Genomic DNA, 19,122 nt, shown 5'->3' with positions numbered 1-19,122 from the left:
TTTTTTCTTTGTATAAAAACAGCTTGAAAAATCAGATTGACAATAGAGGAACAAAAGTAGCCTGGCAGTATATGTGTGCTTCTCTCCTCCCCTTCCTACATATTAGAAATGATAGCCAGTCTCTGCCCCAAATCAGTCTCTTCATCCTAGCAATGTATATACTTAAACAACACTCTGTGAATTCCTGAATCAAAGAGTACAGCTAGCAGGTGATTAAATGAATCCTTTGGCTGGAGATGTTGCATATAGAGACTCGGACCAGAGTTTTCTAGAATAAATAATGGGTCCCTGAGATTTGGTGTACAGTAGGCCAGGTAATACAACTACAAAGCAGATTTCGGTTGGACATTTCAGTGGATGCACAATGGAGGAATATGGGCACTTTTTGTAAAAATAGTGAGATACCGCATGGATGTGAGAGCCCCCTTATGCAATGAAATTCTACATGTATTATGGCTTCAGGGAGACTTAGAATTAAGACAAAAGTAGAACTAGTGGAGGAAGACAAACTAAGTAGAGCTGAGGGCTGCCTGTACAAAACAACCACAACAGTTAATTCTTGGTTGTGTGGCTCTGAGGCTGCTAGGTAATGGAGGGGTGTGCTACTGCAAATGGCTGTGTGAGCCCCTTCCAAAAGAAGAGAAGAGTGGAGTGTGAAAAGGGAGAGGACATGAGGATGGGCTCATTCCTCATGCAAGAGGAGCTGGGAGGGAGACTACGGCTTGACTTGTAAAATAGAGCTGCTGGCACAGAGAAGCAATGCATGGGTGTTGAGGCTGTGGACCTGAGCAAGTAAGCTGTCAGATTATATTTAGCAAATATACACTGCAGAAAAGCGCAGAGAGAGAAGGAGGGGAACTAGCGCATAGCTGAGCTCCATGGGTAGCGAGCACATACAGCAAGGAACAGGGCTGTTTGGAGAGGATGAATTGCTTCGTTGTTCCTGATTCAAAAAATGTGAGGCCAGGGATCTGCACAGACCCATATGATACCTTTGAACAGTAGAGCTCAGCTTTTATTTATCCTTCAGTAATAGCTCAGCTGCAGACTGTTAGGTGAAGGGCAACCAATGTGTGGCCTGTGAACCCTAAATTCACCTCTGGCTCCATGCTAGGGTTGTCTTCTGCAGCAATCCTATTCCCTAGCTTTGGAACCAGTAGTCTGATAGGTCTTAAAGCCAATGTCACAAGCTGCTGTATACTGCAGCTGCATGCTCAGCTCAGCTCCAACCCACTGGAAGCTTGCTACCTAAGACTGGCATCTGCAAAATAGGTGAAATACCCTGCCCCATCTGAAATCGGGGGTGTCAATCCATTGGGCTCCTTGGAAAGTCCAGTTCTAAAGAGACAAAGAAGGGGAAAAAAAAACACCTGTAAAGAGAGAGGCAACTTAGCTCATATAAGAAATCTGTGCCAGTTCTTTGAAGTGACTCTGTATTACCTGAGAATCAGGTCACTGCTTTAACTAGAAGGACTAACATTACGCTGATCTGCAAGTACATGTAGTTTGCAAAGCATGCCAATGCAGGATGGTGCTTGTAAGTGCTTTAAAGGAAGAGATGGAGAAACAGTTTTTCATAGCTAGACAGATTTTGTGGGGTGACCAGGTACCCACCAGTAAAACCACAAGCCCATAGAAACATTTCTATTTTTATTCTTCTCTACAAAGAGGAGAGTTAAATCTGAACTTCTGTGCAAGACAAGGTGGTAGAAGGAGAGATTGTTTTCTCAGGACCTCAAGTAAAATGTGTTTAAGCCAACACATACATGTCAGCTGTCCTTGTGCAGTTTCCTGGTCATCTGTGGGAAAGGAGACGTGGCAGTCTGCAGCCAGAGAGAGAAGGGTGAGGCAGAGGATCTGCTTTATGGTCAGTACATTGTGATTTGAGAAACAAGGAGTCCAACTGAGGAAACCTTAAAATGAGCAGAAGTTAACATGTCCTCGAGAATAACATTTTTTTAAAAAGCACATAACCCAATAAATACTAAACTAAGTAAACCTAAAAGTTATGTGGACAAAGTGAGGATTCCTGGATGATGAGTAAAAACAGTTGGGTGAGGAGAAGCAGTTCATAACTTAGGCTTGTATGTTGGTTTTTTTTTTCAAGGAGTGCAGGTGTTTGGGCTAGTGTTGGAATAACCTAAGTATTTCACTTGTGACTGATGTTCACAATGCGTCTGTCACGTTGTATGCCCTGTTTTGCACTGTGTGTACCAGACAGAGCTGGCTATGTGGGGGAGAGAAAATACCTCATACTCCTGCATTTGATATCGTCCCCACATTCCCAGTTAAAGGCCCAGGTCCCACCAAATCAGTGTGTGAACCCTCAGAGACATCAGCAAGGCCATCAGCAAGGAACTTTGTGTCCATAGTCTGTAGTGGGAGATTGAAGAGCAGAATGCAGAAATGGGTCACCCTCTACCTTTGACTCTGCCAGTTTACACGGGGGAGGAATTTGGCCCCCTCTGTTCAAAATGATTCAGATCTGAAATACTCACTTTTCTGCTACAGCTCAGCCCTGTGGGAGTGCATGCACCCTGCAGGACATGCCACTTAGAGGCACAGAATCTAGGGTACAGAAAAACAGATATCTAAAACACAGTTTCTTCATAAGAGCATAATGAGTTTCACCTCTGATATTTTTAAACAATCTTCATGAAGGAAGGATTCAGACAGAATAGATATTAGAAGCAAAACACAGACAAGAACAAATAGTGCTTGTGAGTCTTTTCTAGGTAGCTCTGGATCCATTTCAGAAAACCTGGCGGATGGTGAGCAGGTGTTTTCTGGTGTCATGGGGCAGGGTTGGACAGTGCTGCTCACCCCTGTGGCCTGCCTCTCAGATTTTCAAGACATAATCAAGCTCTTGGCAGACTGTTTCCCCAAGTTTCCCTCAACTATTACTCATAGGTAACTGTAACCATTCAGTCCTTTGTTGTATACGCATTCAGAAATGTTACTTGAAATAAGCATCACCTACAACTTGACTCTTTGTGTGTGTGTGTGTGTGTTGCAATCTAGAATGAGCTGGTCAAAATGAGCTGGCAGCTACATACGCTGTTGAGTACACAGAACAACCCCTTCGTGCTTGCACCTTACACCAGATCAGCGTCAAGCCTGTCTCAGGCATAAGTCATGGCCCTTGGTGTGTGCACCTTCAAATAAGACAGAAAGAGCCACTTAACAATACCAGCCTTTTGCTTGGCCCTGTCCATAGATTACAGCCATGTTCTTTAGTGCTTTGGGCAAGTGCTGTCATTCTTATTTTTGTTCATAGGGAGAAAATCAGGGTGCAGAGGTTGTGACTTTGACTGGTTTGTAGCAGGAGGGGGACAGCTAGGGCTGTAACTCTTCCCTGCTAAAAGCTTGTTCATATCATTCACAGACGTCCTTGCCTTTGAAATAAATGACTCCTTTAATCTCCCTCTCAGAGGAAACAACGCAGAGAGGCCTGGCTGCCTTCTGCTCATAAATACTCTGTCAAACCAGTTTCAAGCTGAGGTGGGTGAAGCTGCTGTGAATGATGGGGAGCCATCAGTCTCCATCTCCTGTTAGTCAGTCCTGCATCACTGGGATGTGCGCTCCTACCATACTGTCGAAAATAGCTACGTGTTCAGAAAGGGCTGAAATGCTCCCAGGTGTTGGCCAAGGGGGAAGACAGAGAAGAGAAAGATAGAGGTGCAGACTGATGGTGACCAGAAGCTGTGCAAAGAGGAGCTGCCTTCATAGGCTGGTGAAAGGGGATTACTTGTCCAGATGCTGATGTAAGCAGGGAAGATGACTTCACAGATGTGATTTATTATCCTTCCCATGCAAGGGAGTTATGCTAATTTCAGAAACAGAACAGTTGTTTGTTGGCTTCTACAAATATAGAAAGACATAAAAACTTTTTAAAGTGGTTTATGTGGTCAAAACATAATTACAAACAGGACAGGATTAAAAAAGCTCCAGCGGCCAAGTTCCTGGAGTTATGTGAGTACCTAAGAATCTGAGCTTTAATTAAAAACAGGAAGAAACCAAAACCTCAGAGAATGGTTCTAACCATTGTAGCTGCAGAGGAAACTTGCAAATGTGAGGAGAGCGTAAGTAGGCCAGTAACATCTGATGGAGTCTGAAGTGAGCCTGCAACAATAGTCGAGGATGATTTTTCCCATGTGCTGCAGTGGAGCATTAGCTCTATAACTGACCCTTTAGGCTCTGTCCCCTCAGCAGTCATATCAGACTTACCTGGGGGATGCCACAAGGGTCAGGGCAGGATGGGAAGGGTCCGACAGTTGGGTTTGGTTGGCATCTTTGGGACGGAATACTGGCAGGAAAGTAAAACAAATTAGAGCAGTTCTTTCCTCCCCCCCTCCCGACTGCTTTGTTGTTTGAACTCTTGGAAGGGAATCTGATGATGAACTGTGCTTTGTGCTGCCTTCTCTTTGAGACCATTTGTTGCCTGTTTTCTTTTAAAGTCTGAAATGTTAGAAAGAGATCATTATTTTTCCTCTTTAGCTTGACCTCTTCCCCCCTTGGAGAGTTTCTTCCCTTGTACTGGCTCTGTCCTTCTCACACAATGCTATGTTGAAATAATGTTAAAGGGAAAACTTGAATTCCTAGAAAAAAAGCTTGGTATTTAGAATGAGACATGTCCTCGAACAGAAAGACTGAGGCTCTGCAACAATCACGGACTGCCTCTGGCTGAGGTGTTTCCGAAATAGCACTGTTAGGGCAAGCACTTCCATGAGATGTAAACTACCCTATAGGGGACAATTTCTACGCTTTGTGCAGCAAGCACTTTACCCAGCAGCAGTTTATCATAAGCAGAAAGGTTATCTGTGGTTACAATCTTGATTGCCCAGCAAATTGCTGAATGCTCGAGGAAGCAGGAGAATGTGCAGCTGCAGGGTGTGTGGGTTCTTCACTCTGTGTTACAGCAAGGGCTGGAGGTTGAGTGTTTAAGATGCCTTGGGATCCCGACACCATTTGTTGCAGGCACTGGATATGTATGAGCTGCATTCTGTGCCAGGCCACCCTGACGTGCTGGAATAGCCTTGGGAGTTAAATGTGCTGCTGCTATTCCCTTCATGCACTTTGGATTATGAGGCTAGCAAAGATCTGCCATCCAGCCAGAGGCAGATCCAGACGTTATCTAAAGTGAGTAGGATGGCACAACTCTGTTTTTGTTGAGGGAATGAAGGTACTTATTTCAGCTACAGATTTTCTTCAGTCCCCCAACTTTTCCCCCTTCCCCCACCCCTGCAATAAATATTACCTGCAGCTGAAGGGCATGGGCCTGTGTATACGGTCAGTACACATGACCATGTTTGGTGTCAGAGGTTTTGCCCTTTGTCCAGCTGCAAATCTGCCTGGCTTTGTGTGATGCAGCAGGTACAGGGATTTGAGGCTTTTGTTTCTACTGTTTACAAAATACATTTTTTTTGTTGTTGCTTTTAAGGAAAAAATACTGAGAAATGGAAACCTCATAAAACTAGAGCTGAGTTGTTTACACGAGCAAACTGAAAACCTGCAGCCCAGTCTGTCAGAGATCTGACCTGGTCATCTGTTTAAATGGGATTAGGGATCGTGCCATTCAGTCTCCCATACAGCAAAGAAAACAGAAGAGGTTTTTGATCGTGATGTCTTCCCATGGTGCTGAAAATGGTGGCCTTCAAGCTACCCCGTTATTACCTTTCTCCAAGAAAGAACTAGTGATTCAAGCAGTGTTATGTAGGACACCCAAAGTGCCCAGCTGTGAGATTGCACATGACCAAATGATTTGCTCGTCTGGGCAAGTTTTTGTGTGCAGGGGACTCCCTTGGGAGGTAAATAACTACTGTGCATGAGGGACCTTGAATTCAGACTCCTGCTAGATGCTTGCCTTTCTATTTTCTAGTGACGGTTTTCCCAGTGTGCTTAGGTGGAAAATACACACACTGCCAAGTCTCAAAGCTATTGTACCAAGGGAAAAAATATTGCACAAAAGTATATAAAAAAAAAAGAGTTGGAAAAGTTAAAGTGTGTAATACTGTAATTAGGGCTCAGAGAATATAAAAACTTAAAATTAGTTTAGCACATCACTTGACAGATGGGCAGTCATTTATGTAAATTTGGGGAAGTGGTAGTTGGATTCAGTTGGGGTAATTTAAACGGTATTTCTAATCATTTTCAGTATGTGTACAGAGAATTATAGGATAACCATTATTCTGACAGGAGGGCTCTTCATATTTAAATTTAAATCCACAAAAGAGTACCCTATTAAAATGTAAACATGCTGTGATAACAAGCACCTAATTATGCAGACAGGTTAGTCCAGCCACTCTGGTGAGCAGCTGTGTGCACATATTTCAGACAAGGCTTTTTCTCCTACCCCACAAATCACTGGCGGGGCCACTGAGAGGTCAAGAGGTGCCTGAGCCACAGGTGGGAGCTCCCTGTAAGCCGGGCTGATGCTGAGCTCAGAGCTGGCAACAGATGAGCCCTCACAGGTTTCCACTGACAGCCAGGCCCTGGCGACCCAGAAGCACAGAGAGATAATGCAATTAAGTTCCCCCTCCCCACAGTCTGGTGCTACCAGTTGAAGTTAAAACTCCAAACAGCATCTTCGGAGAACATTCCTCTTCACATCTTGACAGCTTTCTCAATTTGCCAAGGGAAGGATCATGCAGGTTTATTGGGGAGCTGCCAAATGACAGCTTGACTTGACACCTGAGAAGTAAATGAAGGAAAAGGAAAGCCTCAGCCTGCCTCCAGCTTGGCACACATGCAAAGTCCTGGGAGTGTGGGTGTGAGCAGCCACTAGAACTGCAGCAGCAGATGTGTAGTAAGGGAGTCCAAGCTGAAGCTAGTGTGGAGGAGGGAGATGGGGTCTGTTATCGATATTCATCAGCTACCAGCCTGGCAATGGCCGATTCTTGGAGATGTGAGACAGGGCTGGGAGCCTCATGCTACATAGCAGCACTTTGCAGGTTCACATTGGTTGGCTTGTCTTCCTGGAGCCCTTGCGGCAAAGGCTCAGATCTCTCAAAAAAGGTGTGCTAAAAATCAGCAGAGGAACTGACACAGAGGATTTATTCTTTAATTGCAGCAAAACCAGTATTTTTGGATGCATTCCTCACGGTTTATAAACCTGGGGGCAGCAACAGTTGGGCAGTTTTAGGGCAGTGAGTGCTGGGATCCAGTAGGCCGGACACCCCACTAACCCAGCTGCGTGCTGGAGCGTGGGCACTGCATCATGGGGTACAAGAGCCCCAAGAGGGGTACAAGTACAGGTACCCCTCTTCTTCCACACACATGGCGGTGACGGTCCCTAGCAGGGTGGTTTGTGGGTCCTGAACTTTTTTGGTTCAATTAAGACTACAGCTGTAAAATACGAGTTACCCTTCCTGGCACCTCACCTCCCAGTAGGAAAAAGAGAGCACACAAAAATTAAAATAATCAAGTAGTTGAATGTAAATTTTAACCCACATATTAAAAATGAGAGAAAAACGCTTTGCACATGAGACTTTTCAAAGCAGCGTAACGAACACTGCCCTGACCCAGCCTTCATTGGGGAAGAACTAAAAAGCCGAGGACGGTGTCTCCGGGCAAGCATCCCTCTGGGCACGGATTTTTATCTCATTTTTAAGGGAAGAAACCTTTCCGAGAGGTTGCTGGCGGAAAGGAGCGCCTAGCCCCGGCCGCGCAGCCCGCCCGGCCCTCAGGGGGCTCCCGGCCCGGCCAAGCCCCTCAGCGCCGGGAGCCGGAAGTGGGCGCGGGGGGGCCCGGGGGAGGGAGGGAAGGAGAGAAGGGGGGGGGGGGGGGGGTGCCTGGCGCATGCGCAGCGGGGTTCGCCCGTCCGCGCCCCGCCCCCGCCGCGGTGGGGGTCCCGCGCGCGCTCCCTGCCCGCGGCGCGAGGCCGGGCCCGTGCGGCGGGTGGCGGCGGGGGCGCGCGCGGAGCGGAGCGGGCAGGGGACGGAGCGGGGTGGGGAGGGGAGGGGGGGGTGGGTGCGAGAGGAGAGGACGGGAGAGGACAGACAGACAGACGGCTGGACGGACGGACAGACGGACGGAGGGGGCGAGAGGATGTGAAGATGGCGGAGCTGCAGATGCTGCTGGAGGAGGAGATCCCGGGGGGGCGCCGGGCCCTGTTCGACAGCTACACGAACCTGGAGCGGGTGGCCGAGTACTGCGAGACCAACTACATCCAGGTGCGGGCCGGGCCGGGCCGGGGCGGGGCGCGCGGCGCCTCAGCGGATCAACGGCCGCGTGCCGCCTAACGGTCGCCCAACGGCCGCCGCGCTGAGGGGATAACGGGCGGGCGGCCCGGGCGGGGGGGAGGCCGCTTCGCCTCCAGAATTAAGCGCCCCGGTGTGAAAGGTGTGACTGCTTGCTACGCGAAATCGCCTCTCCTCCGCGGGTGTGCTCGGTATTCGCTGCTGCTCGCCCCTCCGCTGACAGCAGCGCCGTGAGCCAGGGAGCTCCCCGGCTGCCCCCGACCCGGCGTTGTGCTGCACAGCCCCGCGCTGCCCGCGGTCTGCCCGTCCGTGATGTGTCTCCCCTGCCGAGCAGGGCTGCGGTGGTATCCAGAGCTCCCCAGCGGCAGGCGGCGGTGGCACGGAGCTGAGGAGGTGTAAGTTGGTACCGCAGTCTGTGCTTTCTGCCGTGACCGCTGAGGAGCCAGCTGGCCGGCTCCGATTGTTCCTTTCGTGCTGCTTTCACTAGGAAGTGAAATATGTTCCTTTGGTGATCGTGGGGTCAAATGGAAGAGTTTCCCCCAAACGAAAGAAAACAGCCGTCAGTTGTCAGCCGTTCCTCCGAACGGTCTGAGCGTGTGGGAAGGGGAGAAGGGGGACATGGATTTGTGGTGTCAGTGCCGAGGAAAGCGCAAAGGCTCCTGGTTTTATTTTTGCTTTCAGTCCTCTAAGTGGAGAGTGCTTGTGTGTTTCCTGAGGGCGAGTGGGGCTGAGATCTGTGGCTAGATTGTTTTTGCAGTGAAAACGGGAGAGCTTATTTAAACAGGCAAAGAATAATGAAGATTTCTCTGTAAAGAAGCTCAGGCTCTTTCTTTCAAATTATTGAATGACAAACCATCTCGCAGAGAGAAGACTTTGAATATTTTGGGTCATTTGCCTAACATGACAATGCAATGAAATTCTATAGATGCACCTTGTTATGTAATTAATAACGTTTCATGTGCTGAATTAGTGTGACGTGCATTCTTTAAGGAAAATACAGTGAAATATTTTCTTTTAGCCATAAACTGATACGCTTGTATTTAAATCAGTACTTTTTTGAAAACAGGGAAACTGATTTTTTTCTGAGAGAGGAGAGTGTCTTAGAAGGCAGATCTGGTAGGAAGAAGTGGATGTAGCTTTTTTGGTTGTTGTTCTGTGACCTTTTTTGTTTTCTTCCTGTAAATCAAAGAATATAAAATTTGTATTGAACAGCTCCACTTCTATTGTTTCAATAAAAACTACAGAGGAGGCCTCCATGCTGTTTCATACAAATAGAGAACGAAAAAAGAGGGTTATTGCCCCGGTTGGTGTACAGTCTGTAAGATAGCCTAGATAACAGGAGATGGGTACAGACAGATGGTGAGTGAAGGAAGAGAATGAGACACTTTTGGTCAGCCTGATGGGTTCTGGCCACTGCGCATCAATATCACCCCGACTGCTGGCAATTTGTCCAACCATCGTGACAACAGAGAGCTTTGAGAGGGAGGTGAGAGTGAGAGAACGGAATTGTGTTGTGAGTGCTGAGTGAAGTGCAGTGTGTAATCACTGCATGAAAAGGTTTAAATTTTTAAGTAGGGAATGGAGGACCTCGGCCAGGTGGTAGGCTTTGGCCTTTAGATTTGGCTGAGAGACTAGAGGGCAGGATTACTGTAGAGCAGACGTCCAACTGGAAGAGATTCTGGATTAGTAATGTGAGTGTCCTTATAGCAAATCTGCTAGGGAGTTCACCCCATGTTCACAGTGCCAAAACTACATAAACTCCTGGTTAGGATCCATACCCAAAGATATATATATATATATATATATATATATATATATATATATATATATATATATATATTTTCCCCCTGCAAGAGTGGGAGTGAGTAATTGGATATAACTAACAGAATTGGGGATTTTGCTTCTAATAATAATTATTCCAAAAATCATTATGCACAATGAAGTCCAAATTACGTTTTAAAAAAATGCTTGGATTTTGTGACAAAGATGTGCTTGTAATTGCTCAGAAATATGTGGCAGAGTAATCTTCTAGAAAGTCAAAAAATATTCCAGAAGATGGACTAATTCTACTGTAATCCTTTAATGTTTCATTGTTGACAGAAGGTTTTATCATGGATATTCCTGAGATCTAGCAGGGGCTCAGTACACGACTGAGATCCGAGTTTGATCTGCTGGATGATAGGCATGACAGCGATAGGGGTGTTGAAGACATTTCATTGCCTTGTATCTGTCAGTCAACAAGCTGTCACCTCATCCCTCCCCCCCCCCCCCCCTTGACAGTTGGTGTTTTGAGGTGGTTTTATTGTCAACTACAGAAATTTTTGCAAAAGTCAGTGGAGGCATAGGTCAGTTTAATAGATGCTTTGGAGTTCAGGGAGAAGGTGAATGTTTTTCCTATTTGCAACATCTTTGCAACATCATAGCAGCTTCAAAACAATTGAGCTCATTCTCTCTTAGGTGTGGGAATTGCTAGGTCATAGTCATAGAGCTGTGGTGGCTGTAGCTCATTAGACTTCTGCTTATGGAATTAAAAATGTTCTTTAAATTTTGACAGGGTTTGATTACCCAAATTACGATTGATATTACTGAGCTCAGTTACTTAACAACAGGGAATGTTAAATAAATCGTTACCCTTCCCCTGAGTCTGTGATACAGCAGTATATCAGAGCACATCAGCTTAAAATTTTGTGATAAATAACTAGGAAATACAGCAAATATATAATAAATGGAACTGAAGCAATGAAAGATGAAAAGCTACTATTTGGACAATAAAAAAAAAAAAAAGGCTTTTTCATTCACTGTTTTTCCACAATGGCTGTTCCTTTTAAATTTTCCCACCAGGAAAATTTGGTCTCCCAGCTCTCTAGCCAATCAATTAATCTAGTAAGGTGGTGTATTTTTCAAGAGGCACTACTCTTAAATAGGAAAATAAGTTGCTAGAATAAACATTTAAAAAATGATTTTCACTTGCATAGTACAACAATTAATACTTTTGCTGTGATTATGATTGTACCGTAGATTAGAATATATATATTTTTTTAATTTTAAACGTAAGTGCATAAATTACACATTTAAATCTGCTTGTGTTACTACAGAAATCAGATCAGCTTTCTGTTAAGAAGCTGTCTTCTAACAACTTGGAGAAATCATAGAGTTACTGCTATGTATTGACACAATGTCAATCACGGGTTAAATTTTATGCTGCCTTGATATTATACTTGATATTATACAATATCGAGTAATATTATACTATTATATGTTATACTGTATTATACTTGATATTATAAAAACATTTTTGCAGTCCACATTGATTTATCTGAGTCTTTCATAAAAAGCAGAGAAAAGTTTTCTAGTTACAATGGTGTAAATAGAGCATAGAGCTTTCTAGAGTAACTGGATGCTTGTATCTGTTAACTTGCCGTTTTCAAAGTGTCAAAAAAAATTATCAGATTGGTGGCTTTTCAGCCCGTACATATCTAGCAGGAACAGATACAGGGTGAAGTCCCTCCAGCAAAGTCAGCTCACACAATTGAGTGAAAAGCCAAGCCTCTGTGTCCTGTCCAGCATTCAGAAAGTGTGTGGGATTTCTGTGTGCTGTGTTCTCCAGATGCTTCTAACGGGCTCTGTATTTCTTGGTCTTTCAAGACTCTTATGCTTTGCTTGCCTTTTCTAGAGACTGAAAAGGAGGATCGAGCTTTTCTTTGGGTTTTCCTGTCTTCATAGTCTTCATGTTGCTGTGATTGTACTGAGTTTTATACATGGAAGAGCCCTTGTATTTGCAAGGGGAAGGGTTTTAGTCATTTAATGTGAAATTTCTGCTGAGTTGCTTGTAACGACTGGTATAAGTAGCTAACTTGCTTATAAACCATTAATTCCTTAGACACACAAGTTTGAGAAAGATCTCTGTTCTCTTTGCTGAAGATGAGATATGTATCACCTTAACAAAAACAACTGATTTATTTTTATTTTATTTTAATGATGAGAAAGTGGTTTTCACGGTTTTCAGTTCTCCTGTTCCTTAAATTTGTTTCCTTTTAAATCCAACTTTGGTGAAGAGTTGGTTAAGCTTAGTGTTGATAGAAGACTCATTTGGCAGGCGTTAAAGTGGGTGTTGATGAGATCCAGAGAATTTTTGTCCAGAATTTCAGGAAGATGCTGTCAGGTTAAAACTCTTTAAAAATACAAAGTAAATGGGTACCCTACTACTTTCTTCAGTGTTTCTGCTCTCATGCTGTCTCATGTTCAGGCTGTAGATCACTTACAAGGTTTCCACGTTCCCTTAAAGTGGAGAAGTAACTGGATGGTGGGTAGTGGTGCTGCTGTAACAGAACTAGTAATAATACTGATGATCTTCTTGGCTTCTTTTACTTTTTCATGTCCTCCTTCCCTTTTACTTATTGTATCTCCAACTGTCAGAGTTTTAAGGACTCGATAATTTAAAGGGAGGTTGACAGATGCTACTGGAAGTTGGATGGGGAGTTGGATAGCCTCCATATTGCATTATTAGGGTATACAAATAGAAAAACCCTCTGAAGTGACACCACATGTTTTCAGTATTTATGACAAAATTAGGAAAAAAAAAAGTGCTAAAAGATGCCATTTATGTTTATGGATCTTTGATTTGAATGTTCTGAAATAAAATCCCATGGCAGTAGTTCAGTCACAGTGTATGCTTCTCTCGGTTGCAACTGTATTAAACGGCTGTACAAATTGTTTCTGCATGGCTCTCTGCTGAAGATTTGCAGAGAGCTTGTTGGTAGGTTGGTGAGTTTTGTGGGGGTAATGGAGATACAGGCTCATCCTGTTTTCTTCAAAGAGAGTCAGAGTAGCTGGTAAAGTTGGTGAAGTATTTATCACTCAACCACTGTACTTCCTCTTGCATTAACTGTGCTGTGTTTTGCCAGGAAAGCAAATTTAATTCATTTAATAGTGTCACAAGTTCAAATGAGGGTTCAGGAAGAGTAGAATTGATTTCTGTTGAGTGGATATGGAAATAACATGAGACATTTTATCAGTGGGAGTTGCTGGTGGTAATACTTTATTTATAAACATGAAAATTGGTAAATATGCACATTGCCATTAGAAAGTAAGTCTTGTAATGCTGTTAGTTAGAAGTGGCATTCTTGTAGTTCCCTTCTATAGGTTATTTTCTGATTGTAGTTACTGAATAAGATGGATCAGGAATTGTAATTCAGTCTAGCAAGCTTCTGCATCTTGCAGTTGATAAGCTCTCTAAAATGTATTGTTTGTTGCCTGTGTTTTACCGGTGTTTGCAGCCATTCATCTTTGTGGCTTAGTGCTGTAGGTTTTAAGGCAGGAAGTGGTGCACCACAGTGGTACACCAAGTAAAACAAGACTTTCTCCAGTCAGTACTTGAACGAGTGAAATCTTACTCTGCTGTGTTCAGCAGAATATTTTATTTGAGAAGAAGACAGATTTGTGTTAACTGCCAAGTTTTGCAACAGATTTTGAGTGCAGTCTACATGCCAATCTTTGGCCTAATTTACTGGAATTTTTTTTTTAATATACTGTATTTTCAACCTTAATTGTTCATCTGAAATTAATATCTTGCTTTGTAATCAAAATCCTGTAAATTTTGTTGAATACCATTATCTGGTATTTTAGTTATGTGGCTGCTTGTACTTCAACAGTGCAGGTAATGGCAGCACAATGAATTTAGGTGCATTTTCTCTGTCACGTTCTACATATGCTATTCACTTTTCTTATAGCTTATTTCCCAGTAGATGTCATTGTAATATCTGTTCTTAATGGTCTTTCAGCCTGAAATACAAGTAATTGCTTTATTATTATTGGCTTACTGTTACCGTAGTGAAGTTGTTTTACGTTCAGTGAATTGAAGGAGAGGGACAAACATTATTAGGTTTGGGTTTTGTTAGCCTCTATGTCTCAGTTATACACAGAGCCAAAGCTAGTTTTGTGCTGAACTCATAAATTAAGCATATAATATTTTCTTAGAGTTAAAAGCTGTGATACATAGATGTGAATGTTCTTATTAGGGTAATTTGTAACTTTGTTATGAATATATTGCTTGAATTTATATGAACTCTAACAGAATACTTGGGAATAACTTTTGGACTTTTTGTCTGTTTTTGAGCTGGTTGGTAGTTTACTGAAGTTGATTCTTACTACAGATCATACCAGGTTTTTAAAACTATACTTCTAGAAGATCAGATCAAGGCTGTTAGGTTGTGTTTTTTTTTTTTCAGCAGATTTAAGGGAAGCCTGAGGTGGTTTTGTTTGAAGATGCTCATTTCAATCTGCATGCCGTGATTATCAAAATTATTTAAGTTTCAAACTGATATTTACATAAATACATAAGCTTCATAAGAACTGTTTCCTGTATTGTGAACTATTGTTCTTTTATATCTGGATGCCATCTGTCTTGTTAGGAGTTTTGTTGAAAGTAACTGATAAACAAGCTGATGACACATATTTTTTGATGTGTTACAGGAAGAAAATTTTTAGGCAATTTATTTGGAGGTTGGTAAACTTCATTAGAAAGCAAATTTTATTTTTTTTTATTGTTTTTGGTCAATGTGGTCAAGGACTAAGATAAACCTTGCAAAAATTTCTGTAAGGTTTTGTTTTTTGGTGTTAGTATAAATAGGTTCACTGTGTTTGATGGAGAAAGTGGTTCAATTTGGATTTCATATCTGAAGGAAAAACATTCAATCATAGTTACCTAGAATTAAGTAAATTTTGCTTTGGAGTGGCTTATGAGAGGAAGGTTACTTACTTGTCTGCGTGAAATATTAAGTTCCACTGATGGGATTGAGGTTTTCAGGCAGGCTGCCCCAGTCTTTCAGCACTGGAGGGCAGATACTAACTTTCTCTGTCCAGTGCATTGCCAGCGGGTTATGGCTCTAAATTTTGTGCTGAGGGCAGGAACACTAAGAGTCATTGTGGCTGAGATTTATGAAGGCCTGCCCTAGGCATGTCCAGTTTTGAAGTGCAGATATTGAATGGGTTGTCTGTTGGACCATCCTGAAAAATACTGTGTTTTGTAGATTTTGCCTTTAAAATAGCTGAGTGCATAAATTCTTCCTGTTACCCACCTAGAAGCCTACAGTAGTTAGAGCAGTGCCTCCCAAAGGATGCAAATCTTAGACTCTGCTGTTGTTTAGGAGCAAGATCCCTGAGTTCATCTAGCATCTTTTTGAATCCAGTTCTTTCTATATCCTAGTGCCAGGTCTGGTCCTTACCTGGTCATTGGTGAGCCTGTCTAGTTAGCATGCCATTATGAAAAGTTTACAGTCATTGTCATTTTTTATAAATACATCCATTAGGGGAACTAGTGAAAACAAAAGCCAACTTCTTATCACACCAGTAACAGCAAAATTGGAGACCGAGGTGGTTGACAGACATCAGATATATCGATTAATGCATGTATGAGTAGGACCTGGAAAATGGGGCAGTAGTTTTTGATAGATAATAAATTAAAGACTGTAATTAAAATAATATGCAAGTAATGTTGTGAAGAGTGTGAACAATGTACACTAGTTTTCCATTTTTCTTGAACCAAGGTACAAGGATTCTCAATTTAGTTTGATAATGCTGCTTGAGTTTGGTAATACTTCTTAATGTAATCTTTGGAATTATTGCTATGAGTTCAGGCTCAGTGTTTAATGGGATTCCAAAAAGGCTAAAGAGATGTTTTGAAGAAATGATAAGGATATAAGCAGTTTTATTTTCTGTTTTTGTATGTTTTTGCCTTGCATTTGTTTTGAATTTGTCCATGATGGATTTTTTTGCCCATATATATTAAAGTATTTTGCACTGTCCACTCTAATCCATTCGTATCTGATGGGCATGCGTATAAATCAACAAGTCTGGATAACAGAAAAAGTTACCTGCGGACTGTGGATTTCTGTTACAATTATCTGGTGGTGATAAGTTACTTTAAACCATCTCCAGCTTGAGGACACTTCTGCAGTCACTAAGAGACTTGTTGATATGAGTTAACAGAACTACTTTAAATCCTTACCGTATAGTGATTTGCTTAAAATTTAAATTTTGCTTATAGGATATACATACAGGATATTATACATATAGGATATTTACATTGATTTTAGTCATAATTTCAGAGGGACCTTGACAGGCTTGAGAGATGGGCTCATGCAAAGCTCACGAGGTTCAACAAGACCAAGTTCAAGGTCCTGCACGTGGGTTGAGGCAATCCCAAGCCCAAATACAGCCTGAGTAGAGAACAGGTTGAGAGCAACCCTAAGAAGAGAAGGCTGTAGGAAGACCTTACAGCTGCCTTCCAGTACCTAAAGGGAGCCTATGGGGAAAGCTGGAGAAGGGACCCTTTGTCAGCTAGTGGAGTGATAGGACAAGGGGGAATGGCTTTAAACTGGAAGAGGGTAGATTTAGATTAGACATCATGAAGAAATTATTCTCTCAGAGGGTGGTGAGGCGCTGGAACAGGTTGCCCAGAGAAGCTGTGAATGCCCCATTTCTGGAAGCATTCAAGGCCAGGTAGGATGGGGCTTTGAGCACCCATTTCAGATCTGAGGTTCTGGAATCAATTTGGAGGTGTACTGCACAGTTATTATATTATATTATATAAAATATAATATATATTATATATTATATTTTTTTTTGGTTTGTTATGTATAGTATTAGTTTGTCAAAATGTCGTTCCCACCCCCCCTCCTTTTTTTGACTAAACACAGAGTCCTCCGGGATACCATTCTCTTAACTATGTGCCTCTTCACAAGCCAAATCACAACTTGAGCAGCCATAACTTGAGCAGTCAGCTTTTTTTTTTACCTAATTCTTTCATTTTTAAGTAATACAGCTCTGATTAGACGCTTTTCCTCTTTAGACCTTATACTTTACTAATCTGGGTAAGTACCACATTTGTTTACAAACAGAGTGGAAGGAGCTTTTTTCATTTTTTTGGACTGGGTTTTATATGCACGTAAGCCTGTGTTTGGACATAGTCCTTTAAGAATTGTTTTCATATGTTTCTTCTGGGGAACATAGGGGGGAAAAGGATGGTATTTCCTGTGTTTTAGGGACAATCTTACAGAGGATTGGAAGATAGCGAGTGTTACAGAAAAGCCAATTGTCAGTGTCTGGGAGGTGCAGAATTAGAGGTTATGCAGTTGGCTGGGCATCCTGCAAAATGAATAAGAGAATTGCTTGACTACAAAGCAGCTTGGAAATTTCCTCTCCCTCTGTGCCTCTCTCTTAAAGTCTCCCTATCAATCATAACATGAAACTCTTCTTTCCAGGGTAGGTTTATTTATTGGCATAACTAGATGGGTAGAGAGATGATATTATTTAAACATATCTTGTCAAATGAAAAGGCCTTTTGTGCAGCAGTTTAATTCATTAGGGTATTGAGAAAAGCTCTTTTTTTTTTTTTTTCTGATGGTAGTAGAACTTGCTGAATCTACTGTTGTAACAACCTATTAGGACAACTTGAAAACAAATGAATTAACATCCAAAAAAATGAAAGAATGCAAGGCAAGAGAACCTTTTGTAAAATTAAAAGGTATTCAGCATTTGAAATGTTATTTCTTGTGTGGTTGCACTCCCTGACGTTTCTATTGTTGTGATAAGAGAGAGCTCAGAACTATCAGAACAATAATGTTGTTGAAATGGGTGAGTAAGCAACTTCAGAACTCTTTCTGTATGAGAATGATGGTGAAGGTAAAATCAAAGGTGGGGATTTCTCATTTCCTGTAACAAAACTGCTGAGAGGAGTACTGCGGTCTTTTACTAGTTTGCAGCATCATTTTCTATTTGTGTGCCATAAACTTTAATTTCTATAATTTCAATGTAGCATAACTATGCTAAGCATAATGATGTAACTGGTCACTACATTAAGATACACTGAAAAGAGCTTCACCATTTTGTGTTTTCTTTTAAACTGTGACATTGCTGGAAAACCCTGTATCAGTAATGAACAAAGTGGTGGTGATGCAGAGGACTGGTGTTTGGTATTTGAGCTTGGCTTGTTGCTCATGTCGGACTGGCTATGGCACAGAGCTGCCCAGCTGGGATGAGTACTTGGTTGCCTGGTGGCCATTGGATTTGGCTTGGAGGACATGAGCTATGCTGTCTCCAACATGGTAGCTCACTGTGTGGAGGTTTCCACTGGATTGCCCATGGGCATTTGTAGTGCTGTGGGTTACAGAGTAAAAGGTGTTGAGGGTGAAGAGAAGGGGTTTTCCTTAAGCCCAAATTTATCCAAGCACAGAGATACGCTCTCAGTACTGCAGGAAAAAGATTCTGCTGACTGACTAAAAGTCTGTTCCGTGTTATTGTGCTTTTGTGTTGAACTTCCTGCGTGTTGTTTCTTTATGTCTCCGGAGGTGTCAGGGCAGTCTAGCTTTTACTGTTTGTATCCTTCCTTTTAATGACTATTATTTCCTTAGTTCTACTGAAGCTAAGGAAACTCTTACGTGGGATTATTACAGGTATCTAAATCTAAGTGGTAGCACTTCTGAATGCAATCTCCGAATTGGTTTACCATATTTGTCTTGGCTAGTTCCTGAGCCAGAGACGCTTCTTCGTTGGCTTTCAGCTGTGGGGAAAAAGGTCAAGAGACATGCTTGTAAGTTGCAGGCATGCTGTGGGTGCAGTTCAAGCAGGTTGGCTTCAATACTGCACATAATCCTTAGTGATGTGGTTTATGGTTGAGAGCTCTTGCCATTATGAGAGCTACCAGAATGAATAAAATTATATGGTATTGCTGGTACTGGATATGGTGAAATTTGGCGCATACAGGGAATAGGATAATAATTCTTATCTGTGGGATTAAAGTTGTTCTTTTACTGAAGTATTTGTGACCCGATTTAGATTGTATAGCAGGAAAGAATTGTTTTCCCTTATATGAGGCACCTATAGTCTGTATCTGGCTCTTCTTTGAAACCTGTGTGTAAAAACTGAC

The 19,122-nt window shown here is 42.5% G+C and overlaps 1 protein-coding gene across 13 annotated transcripts in view; it reads left to right on the top strand.

Annotated features, from left to right (window-relative positions):
- Nucleotides 1–7,974: 7,974 nt before the first annotated feature.
- The window catches only part of ABI2 (abl interactor 2), a 59,378-nt gene continuing 48,230 nt past the window's right edge, over nt 7,975–19,122 (top strand). For 12 of the 13 annotated variants that reach the window (XM_084524572.1, XM_084524574.1, XM_084524573.1 and 9 more), the window contains exon 1: nt 7,975–8,171. In XM_084524572.1, coding sequence (XP_084380698.1) covers nt 8,055–8,171 — 117 coding nt within the window. In that variant the 5' untranslated portion in view covers nt 7,975–8,054. Of the gene's footprint in view, nt 8,172–8,322; nt 8,594–19,122 lie in introns of those variants that run through there. The other variant, XM_084524581.1, reaches the window with a different exon arrangement.

The sequence above is a fragment of the Aythya ferina genome (assembly GCF_964211825.1).
Source record: "Aythya ferina genome assembly, chromosome: 6".
Taxonomy (NCBI): Eukaryota; Metazoa; Chordata; class Aves; order Anseriformes; family Anatidae; genus Aythya; species Aythya ferina.
The sequence above is the reverse complement of the archived record's forward strand: the minus strand, read 5'-3'. Positions and strand labels throughout refer to the sequence as shown.